Source organism: Phocoena sinus, chromosome 3, assembly GCF_008692025.1.
Source record: "Phocoena sinus isolate mPhoSin1 chromosome 3, mPhoSin1.pri, whole genome shotgun sequence".
Lineage (NCBI taxonomy): Eukaryota > Metazoa > Chordata > Mammalia > Artiodactyla > Phocoenidae > Phocoena > Phocoena sinus.
In genome coordinates this window covers 36,105,831-36,116,825 of record NC_045765.1, presented here as the reverse complement: position 1 = coordinate 36,116,825, position 10,995 = coordinate 36,105,831, and the positions used below count along the sequence as shown (strand labels likewise).

At 49.9% G+C, this 10,995-nt stretch overlaps 1 protein-coding gene across 1 annotated transcript; it reads left to right on the top strand.

Annotated features, from left to right (window-relative positions):
• The first annotated feature begins 3,055 nt into the window (after positions 1 to 3,055).
• Positions 3,056 to 9,325, top strand: FABP6 (fatty acid binding protein 6). The gene is made up of 4 exons (XM_032627427.1): positions 3,056 to 3,131; positions 4,257 to 4,432; positions 6,364 to 6,453; positions 9,215 to 9,325. Exons 1-4 carry the CDS (start codon positions 3,065 to 3,067, stop codon positions 9,266 to 9,268), a joined length of 387 nt encoding a protein of 128 aa, XP_032483318.1. The 5' UTR covers positions 3,056 to 3,064; the 3' UTR covers positions 9,269 to 9,325.
• Positions 9,326 to 10,995: the final 1,670 nt, after the last annotated feature.

Sequence of the window (10,995 nt, the reverse complement as noted above, 5' to 3'; positions counted from 1 at the left end):
AGATTGTTTAAAGAGGAAAGAAAGAGAATCTCAGGGTGGCACAATTCATGATGTTGGGAAGCAGGATGTTTGGGGGAAAAGAACTAAAGATGCTCTAAATTCTGAGTTTCAAGAACTTCAGCACCCAGGCAACCTGGGGCTAAACCAATTCAGTCTCAACATGGCAAAACATATTAAGAGCTGTAAGAATGTTCCAGATCCCATAACTTTGTAATCCCATCCTGGGGCTTTAGCTCAAGGAAATACTTTAAAAAAATTATCTACATATGAAGAAGCTCACTGTGGCCTCTCATTTAATGGGGTAACCTGGGCTCCCCCAAAAGTCCAACAGCAAACATTATGCAGCCATTTCTAACAATAAACATGGCAGTTTAACAGAAACATGGGACTGTGTTTACAAACTAATACCGAGAAAAGAAAAAAAGAATGGAATATTGCATTATAGAGTGACTATGGCTATTATACACCTGCTATAATTAAAGTGGTGGGAAAGAAAGCAGGGATGAGAGAGGAGAGAGATGAATGAAAGAGGCAGGAAGACAATTAAAAAAGTAAAAATAGTTATAGTGTTAGGGTAATGGGATTATGGAAGACTTTTGGAAATCTGTTTAAATGATGATGAAAGTTGCCCTGGTAGTAAATATGAACTATACACAAGGGCACTGTGACTTTGAGCAAGTTACTTAACTTCTCTGAACCTCAAGTTTCCTCCTTGGCAAAATGGGGACAATAATGGCACCTACTTCATAGAGTAGTTTGGAAGATTAAATGATATAATTCATATAGAGCACTCAGCGTCATGCCCAATGCATGATAAATATTCAGTCAGTGTTAGCTATTATTGTCATTGTTATTTCTTCATTATCATCAATGAGGGGAAATTCTCATATGCTCCAGGTGGGAGTGTAAACTGTTCTAGCCTCTGAGAAAGGCATTAGGGTACAGATATAACTTATATATAAGTTTATATATAACTTTAGATACAAAACCCCTTTGGTTCCAGGAATTGCATGTCTAGGAATTTATCCTTAGCAAATAATCTCAGTAAATAATCTGACATGTACACCAAGAGGTGTGAATGAGAATGTTTATCTCAGAGTTATTCATAATAGAAAAAGACTGGGAACAACCTAAAGACCTGGCAATAGTTACATAAATTATGTTTTGTTTTTTTCTTTTTTTCTTTTTTGCGGTACACGGACCTCTCCCTGTTGTGGCCTCTCCCGTTGCGGAGCACAGGCTCCGGACGCGCAGGTTCAGCAGCCATGGCTCACGGGCCCAGCCGCTCCGCGGCATGTTGGATCTTCCCGGACCGGGGCATGAACCCGTGTCCCCTGCATCGGCAGGCGGACTCTCAACCACTGTGCCACTAGGGAAGCCCCTCAGAGTTATTCATAATAGAAAAACACTGGGAACAACCTAAAGACCTGGCAATAGTTACATAAATTATGAAACATACATACCATGGAATATGTACGATATACCTTTATGTAATGATATACACGTGTACTTACATCTTTACATGAAAAAGAAATGACAGAACAATATAATCTTATTTATAGAAGAAAGTATAGGTGTGCATTTAAGTCTACAAGGATAGCTACCGACCATTATCAAGGGCCATCTCTGCCAGAACTGTCACTTGCTCTAATTATGAAATTTAAATATATATAATTTAGCATCAGAAAATCCACGATGAGGGTGTGGGTGAGGGCAGTGTGGGTGTGTGGTTTTGTGTTTTTTTAAAGTGAGACACCTGGCTGGAGTGAGGAATTCTAAGATTGGAGATTGCAGACTGGCAAAATGTGGCAAAGCTGGTTTCACCAGTTCAGAAACCACTCAGTCCCAGGTCTGGGGGGTTAGGAACTGTGGTGAATTCTGCTTTGGATAGAAATGATGGGGATTCTTGGACAGCCCACTCTGGAAAAGGAGACAGATGCAAAACTTTCCGTATTAATAACAATAAGAGTGATGGCCTTTGTAAGTGCTTCATACTTGCATGGCCAATCGGTTCGATCCAGAGAGCTGTCCCACAAGACAGGCAGGGCAGGAGTTATCACCGAGGAGATGGGGGTCCTTAATGTGAAGTGGTGCCAGAATCAGAACAGGGACAGGAAGTGGAGGCTGAATTACTAGCCCTCCCAGTGGTGAAGCTGGAATAGAGTGAAATTCACCACGCTCCCAGCCCATGCCTGGCACATAGTAGGTCTTCAGCGCACCTGGCACTGCCTCCTCTGATCAGCTCCCTGGGCCCTTGGGCAGCTGCTTCCCTTTGCTCGCACCATCTACACCCATCTCGTGCCTATTCTCCTTCAAGCGCTCTTTGCTGCGGACAACTCATTGTTTCCTTTCATTGTGGCCCTTCCCACCTTCATCACATTGTTCCCTCAACTTAGAATGTTACCTGCCTACATTCTCAGTGTCTTCCAACCTTACCACTTCTGTAAACATCCAAATTCCTTCAAGACCTGTATTAAATGCCATCTCCTATGCAAAGCTACACCAGCCAGCTGGACACCATCACTCCTTCCCTAGGCCCCAGGCCCCAGATCTGCACGTCTCTCGGGACACATCCCATCCTGCTTGCACAGGGGTTCTCTGCAGGTGTGTTTTGTCCCTGGACCAGACTGGAGGCTGTTTTGGGAAGGGGGTATGTCTCACTGCTTCCTCAGTGCTGGCCCCAAAATGAGGTGCCCGAGGCACTTTGGTCGATGAATGCAGGGGTGACTGAGTAAATGAGGGAAGATGGGAGCATGGATAGAGGGAGGGCTGGGCAGAGGTGGATGACACCTCAAACCCTGTGGCAGAGCTGGCCCTGGCCTTGCCAGTGGCAATGGGATTCCAGCCAATGAGTCCCCAGGGTGAATAACCTCAGGTTTCTGCTGCCTGCCTACATCATAAAATTGCCGGTGCTTCCTCTTCAGGGGTGGGAAGGAGAAGTGGGGTGACTTTGGGGCTGAGCCTCAGCATCTGGGAGGGTTTATAAGCTGAGGCACCAGACTCCTCAGCACCACAGCCCTGCTTCCTCATCCTTCTTCTCCTGAGCCTCCAGCTCTCCGGCAGCATGGCCTTCACTGGCAAGTATGAGATCGAGAGTGAGAACAACTATGACGAGTTCATGAAGCGCCTGGGTGAGTGAGCTCCTGAAAGCACCTTCCTGGGGCTGGGCTGTCACGGCCAGCTCTGCACAGGGAGCCCAAAGTCTGCGAGGCTCAGAGAAGTTGAGTGACTCGTGCAAGGTCACACAGCCAGTAATGGGTGAGGTGGAGAGTTGATTGGTTTATTCATTCAAACATTTACTGAATGCCTGCTACACGCACAACCAACCCAATGTTACTGATGGGGCGCCTCGGCAAGACTCGCCCGAGGTCACACTGTGCATCAGTGGTAGATGTCATTAGACCCCCTGGACCCGAGGATGAGATGATGAGTGGTGTCACCACATCCTGCCTGGGGAAAGGTGACCAAGGGGTGGGAGCACAGAGATCAGGTTTGACAAGCCACTCGTTCACTAAGTCACTGAGCAAACGGGGGCCTCTTACAGTGCTAGGCACTCTGGCTGGAGATCAAAGACCCCACTCTTCTGACTCTTCGATTTGCAGCACTGGTTGTGAAGAACCAAAGAGACAGTGGACTTGACAATCCTGCAGAAATCTTGGTGTGCTAAGTGTGAGGCAGTGCAGTTGTCTAGATTGACGACAGCCCCAGGGGACCAGGGTCTACTACCTCCTGGTAGGAAATGGGCCCCAAGAGCGGGATCCGTGTGCCCTGGGGCCTTGGGAAGGCAAGAGCCCTTCTGAGTCAATCACTGGGACTGGCCCTGAAGGAACAGTGACTTGGCTTCACCTACAACAGTCTAGATGTAGCAATCTTTATCTGTAAAACAAGAGCATTTCAAGACAGTCTTGAAGGTCTCATTCATTTTAGAAATTTGTGAGGTTGGCAAATTTCTGTTCTACTACTATCAGAAGAGCAGTTATTATTTATTCTTAACTATATGCCAGGAGTTTTACCAGACACAATCACTGTAATTTAATCCTTGCAACAGCCTTGTGAAATGGGCCTTATTATCCCCATTTTTCGTATGAAAACACTGAGGCTGGGAGAGACAGTGACTTGCCCAAGCCACATGGCTCACGACATGGGGCTTGTGCTCGACTGTCAGGCTAGCCTGCCGTAGGGGAGGCAAGCTCGTGCCCAAAGCCACAAGTCATAGGCAGCTCTTACATGGCCACTCTGCTTGTCCCCTGGCCCAGGGCTCCCCAGCGACAGGATTGAAAAGGGTCGCAACCTCAAGACTATCTCAGAGGTGCAGCAGGACGGGCAGACCTTCACCTGGTCCCAGAACTACCCCGGGGGCCCCTCCATTACCAACAATTTCACCATCGGCAAAGAGTGCGACATGGAGACCGTGATGGGCAAGAAGTTCAAGGTGAGAGGCAGCTAGCCACCCCTCCCTCCTTCGCCAGGATTCTGGCTGAATTCTTGGTCCCCGCCATGTCCCTGGGGGCTGCTCCCTGAGCTGAGGCTTCTTCTCGAGTCTAGCCTCCAGCTTTAACAGCTTGAGTTACTTGGCAGTTCAGCCTCTCCTAGTTTTTAATGCTACCATCAATAATGGACACTATAATGATAGTAAAAATTGTTAACATTTGCTGAATCCTTCACACATATATCGCAGACATTTGCTGGATCTGTCACACATCTTAATGCAGGTAAGCCCATGAGGTCGCTACAGTTACTGCCCCATTTTACAGATGGGGGAGTTGGGCTGAGTCATAGGATTAAACAGCTGCCTGGATCCCACAGCAGGGGTGGGCCTGCATAACCAGGCAGTCTGGTTCTGTAGAGCATAACCACATTTTAAAAAAAATTAATTTATTTTATTTATTTATTTTTGGCTGCACTGGGTCTTCATTGCTGCACGCGGGCTTTCTCTAGTTGCAGCGAGCAGGGGCCACTCTTCATTGCAGTGCACGGGCTTCTCATCGCGGTGGCTTCTCTTGTTGCGGAGCACGGGCTCTAGGCGTGCGGGCTTTGGTAGCTGTGGCCCACGGGCTTCAGCAGTTGTGGCTCGCGGGCTCTAGAGCGCAGGCTCAGTAGTTGTGGCGCACAGGCTTAGTTGCTCCGCGCCACGTGGGATCTTCCCGAACCAGGGCTTGAACCCGTGTCCCCTGCGTTGGCAGGTGGATTCTTAACCACTGCACCACCAGGGAAGCCTCCATAACCACATTTTAATGCTGCCTCCAGTGTGGCCTAGAGATTAATTGCCCAGGCCCTAGAACCAGACTCATCTGGGTTTGAAACTGCAGTCTTGGGTAGCAAAGAATTGAAAGGTGGTTGTTTGTCCCTTCCTACCCAGACTGGTCGCCCGGGTCTTCCACCCATTCCCCTCTGTAGCTTCCAACCCTGGCCAAGAGAGTACTTTGCTCCTTCAGGCTTCTAGGCTGCCAAGGTGGAGGATACGTAGTCATAATATTCATATTCTGCCGCTTGGGTATTTTCAAAATTTAACAACTTCTCACAGATGTCTTTCTGTGTCAGCACATGTTGACTTGCGTCTTCTTTTTTAATGGTGGTACAGTATCCTATAGTATGGAAATGCTAGCATTTACTTACCACTCCCTCATTAATAGATTTTTAGGGTATTTACCAGTGGATAATACAGGTTGGATATTTAGGTTGTTCACTATTACAAACAATGCTGCAATCAACACCCTTGGATGACATTAGCATCGTTCTAAAAATGATGATCATAACTGACTCCATAGTTAACAAGGGGTGCTCAACACCAAGCCAGGCACTGCTCTAAGCACTTTATATGCATCATAGTAAATCATTTAATCCTCCCCATTACTCCAGGAAGTAGGTACAGTTACTACCCCTATTTTAGAGATGAGAAAACCGAGGCACAGGGACTTCCCTGGTGGCGCAGTGGTTAAGAATCCACCTGCCAATGCAGGGGACACGGGTTTGAACCCTGGTCCGGGACGGTCCCATGTGCCGTGGAGCAACTAAGCCCGCACGCCTAGAGCCCGTGCTCCGCAACAAGAGAAGCGACCGCAGTGAGAGCCCGCGTACCGCAACCAAGAGTAGCACCCACTCACTGCAACTAGAAAAAGTCCATGTGCAGCAAAGAAGACCCAACGCAGCCAAAAATAAATAAATAGATAAATAAACAAACAAACAAAAACAAGGCACAGAAAGGTTCAGTAGCTTGCACAGGTTATCTATGTCTTTGGATATATGTAATCAGATGTCTATAGGGCAAATTAATTCCTAAAGGGTGATTGCTGAGGCCGCAAGCAGGCAGCTGGCCTGTGTTTGGGGGGTGCTCTGCAACTCTGTGTTCTGCTTCTCTTCCAGGCCACTGTGCAGATGGAGGGTGGGAAGGTGGTGGTGAACTTCCCCCACTACAACTACACTGCGGAGATCGTGGATGGCAAGCTGGTGGAGGTGAGTGTCCCGCTGGTTCCTGGCAAAATCGATGAGAATGCTTTTCTGCCCCCAGCCACGGCCCCCAAGAGGTGGTCCTCTGGGCAGCTGGCTTTATGTGCAACCCCCCCCACCCCGCCCAACCATGGGCCAGGCTCTGTACTGAGCACTGGGTGCACATGACCTTACTTGACCTTCACAATCACCCTGTTAGGTAAGGATTTTTATCCCCATTTTGCAGGTGAGGAAACTGAGACACGGGATGGCTAAGTGATTGGCCGGAGGGCACAGAGGTTTTTTGACAGAGCAGGGATTTGGCTCTGGGCAGTCTGACTCCAGTGCCCACGCTCGCCCCCCGCAGGGACACACGTCTGGACCCCTCCCAGAGTGTGAATGAAGTGGGGAGTCTGGGTGGGCCCTGCAAGGGTAGCCATCGCTTCATTCCAGTTCCACAAGGGACTTTAGGCCCTTGCTGCTAGATGGTTTGGTGTTTCAAGAGAAGCTGGAAATTGGCACTTCCAAGTGAAATTTCCAGTCTAGCGAACATTGTCAACTAATTAAACATTTTTTGAAACGCTGACAGGGACAGCTCACACACCTGTGGACTGACCCCTCCCACATGCCATTCTCTGTAAACACAGGTTGGAGGTGCTGCCCTGGAAGGCCCTCATCTCACATCCCTCTCTTCTCCCTGGGGCTCCAAAGTTTTCCCCAGGTGAAAGAAATGGTGTGAGGTTAAGAGGAAAAGGAAGGCGTTTCTACATGTCATTCCCCCTTCGTGAGCCTGTGTCCTGGGCTAGAGTCCCCCTGGGGGACGTCTGGTCTGTCCTCCCCAAGCCTCTCCAGAAGGGAAGTGATGAGGGAAGCAGGGTTTGCCTCCCCCTGTCCTCTCTCCCTGTCTCTCAATCTCTCCCTTGTTTCCTTGTTTTCCTCATCTCAAGCCCAGTCTAGAGAAAAGGCCCAAGAGGCTCAGTGCCCTCGCATTACTCCCATTTTACAGAGAAGCCATAGAGTCTCAGAGACACTTGTTAACTTGCCCAAGGTCACACAGCTACTTTGTGGTGGAGGCAGATCGCATCAGCTGACTTCTAAATTCTCTGCCTGCTCTTCCCAGGCCAATGGGTCTTCTTTCTCCCCTTCATTTTAGTTTTTTTTTTTTTTTTTTTTTTTTTTTTTATAAATTTATTTATTCATTTATTTATTTTTGGCTGTGTTGGGTCTTCGTTTCTGTGCAAGGGCTTTCTCTAGTTGTGGCAAGCGGGAGCCACTCTTCATCGCGGTGCGCGGGCCTCTCACTGTCGCGGCCTCTCTTGCTGCGGAGCACAGGCTCCAGACGCGCAGAGCTCAGTATTTGTAGCTCACGGGCCCAGCTGCTCCGTGGCACGTGGGATCTTCCCAGACCAGGGCTTGAACCCGTGTCCCCTGCATTGGTAGGCAGACTCTCAACCACTGCGCCACCAGGGAAGCCCTTCATTTTAGTTTTAAAAAAAAAAATCTAAAAATAAATAGATGTACAGTGTTTTAAAAATATATCTATGTGTATGTATGTATGTATACATATGTGTGTGTGTGTGTGACATAAGTGACTATACATTTTCTTCTGGATGGAAATCAACCTCTTGGAGAACCTGATGAAAGCTAGAGGCAAAGCTCCCCAGCCTGTAAGGAGTGCAGGGAGAACACAAGGCAGGAGAATGGAGCACATTTGTGCCCAACTGAACTGATCTTCCCAAATGGAACAAACCCGTTTCCTAATTCCTAGAGGCGCCTGACCATGGAGCCTATATGGTGTGAGCAGAGCCCAGAGTTCAGGGCCATTATACACACGCACACGCACGCACACACGCAGGCAGGCACAGGCATGCACACACGCACAGAGACTAGGCACCAGAGACAAGCCGTCTTGGTTGCAGATCTCCCATCTCTGGAAGCCCAGAATCATTCTGGATACCTCCCTCCTTCTCCACCAACATGGGTGCATTTTGCAAGCACCCCTCCTCCCGTCTCCACCCACCACCAGCACCCCTTCTCTCATCACCTCTCCTCTAGACTGTGCCCCAGCCTCCTCCCCGGCCTTCCCCTCCACTTCATCTTCCATCCATCCCATATGCAAATCACACATCACTTCACACTGCTGCCCTTTGACAAAACTGCTTCCACCAAACTCCATTTGCCACCCACCCCTCCTCACAAGAAAGCTGCTTTCCCCTGCTGGGGATCTGGACCAACTGATGCTATGCATACATCCCAGGACAGCGTGTCTTGGCCTTGAGCCCAGGGCACCACACACAGCGGGCCTTGGCTGAACAGTATCCTCTTGCAGCCTCTTCCATGAATGCTTACACTTCCTGAGGACAGGGAATGTATCTTCCCATCACCGAGCACAGGGGCCCCATAAATGCTAAATGGTGCAGAGGGTGAGCATGGCCCCTCAGACTTCGAGGGGTGACTGATTCCTCTAACCTTCAGTTTTCTCATCTGTACAATGGGGACAAGCTTGGTGTCGTGCAGATGCGCCTGGCATGGGTGAACTGATATGGACAGACGGGTGGAAGATTATCCCATGAAAAGCCACATCACGCCAACATCTGTTAGCACTTTGGCCATGTAGAGTCCACACAATGAGTCCTGTAACAAATTGGGAAACTGAGGCCCAGAGAAGCAGTGTAGCAGGCTCACTCCCACTCAGGGCTGGGACTGGAAGCTGGTCTACCTTCTCTGGGCCCCATGGTCACCTTGGGGCCCCTGCACTGACACCCCCTGTTCCTGCTGCTTCTTCCAGATCTCCACCGTTGCAGGTGTGTCCTACGAGCGCGTGAGCAAGAGGCTGGCCTGAGCTAGTAGGCAGGGCTCCGCGGGGGGCCGCAAAGCCACCAATAAAGCTGATGTAACAACAGACATTCTGCTCGTTCCAGAGCCTCTGCCTTTGTTCTCTGGTGTCTTGGGGCAGTTCTGGCTGGTGGGGGTGGGAAACCCCTGACGATGGCTACACAGGCCACACCTTGGCCCTGAGATCTCTGTGGGACCTGTGTCATGGCAGAGGGAGACGGGTATGGACAGAAGACCCCTGGCCCCGGGGAGAGGGCAAAGGCGGTGCTCAGCATGCACGGCGGGCACACTTCTGTGGACCCCTCGCCCCAGCCTGCCATCCACACTCTGCGTGGAGACCATCCTCTCAAGAGACAAATATCACCTCGAAAGGGTGGCACACTGACCCTCAGACGGGCCACAGGAAGGTGGGGAAGGGCTCCCCGCTGCTGGGTCCCGAGGCTGCACGGACACTGGGATGCACGCACCAGGGCTTAGCCAGGGAAGGTGTTTCAGCATGGCTGTGGCTCTCTGCTAATCTGCTGTGGAGTCGTTCCTTTGGGTTTCAGTTTATCTGCTGGTACAAGAGGGGGCCAGGAGGACCAATGAGGGACTGAGGAGAAATGGGAGTCTATGAGATGGCAAAGGGGTTATGGGAGTGCCAGGCAGAAAGTGAGCTGTCAGAGTAGGGCTTAGACAGGGGGGCCTGGGAGAAACTTGGAGAAGCTGCAGTGGGCTGGGAAAGGTGGTCAGAAGGGTCACTCTGATCCCCTGGTAGGTGCCTGGAGCCCTGCATCAGGAAGGATTCTGAGGCAGCATTTGGACTGAGCAGGCATCCCTGCCTGATTACAGCGTCTGTCCGGGGCATGGAAGAAGAGGAGGGAGGTCTGCCTGTCCCGTGGCTAGATAATCGCTAATCCTGATGCGCTTCTTTTCATTCTCCTCTTTCATACTCCTTGGGAGTATTCCCCATCTGGGTACCACCCTAACTTCTATTTTATTCCTTTTGTTGGCCGCGCCATGCAGCATGCAGAATCTTTAGTTCCGGACCAGGGATCAAACCTGTGTCCCCTGCAGTGGAAGCGTGGAGTCTTAACCACTGGACCGCCAGGGAAGTCCCCACCCTGACTTTTTTTTTTTTTTTTTTGCGGTACGCGGGCCTCTCACTGTTGTGGCCTCTCCCATTGCGGAGCACAGGCTCCGGATGTGCAGCCTCAGCGGCCCTGGACTCACGGGCCCAGCCGCTCCGCGGCATGTGGGATCCTCCCGGACCGGGGCACGAACCCGCGTTCCCTGCATCGGCAGGCGGACTCTCAACCACTGCGCCACCAGGGAAGCCCCACCCTGACTTCTTTTTACCCCATATTTTTCTCTATGGCAACTCACTTATTTTTACTACAATGGAAACTTTATATCACTTATATACATGGAAAGCCAACATCATTTGCCATAAATAGACTAAGACTACTTAAAAAAGTCAAAGCTGAACAATGTTGACTTCTAGCTGGATTCTGCTGCCAAAGCCATGACTTTGAGGCCTCCCTTAGTGAAAAGCATAAGAACCTTACAAGAGCCAGTAGCATCAAATGGGAAACTCTCTCCTTCCCTAATCAAAAATCCTGCAGGACTCCTTGAAAAGAGAAGAATGCACTCACTATAAGAGTTGAAGTATCTAAGTGTCCATCAGTGGATGAATGGATAAAGAAGATGTCTCTCTCTCTCTCTCTCTCTCTCTCTGTCACACACACACACACA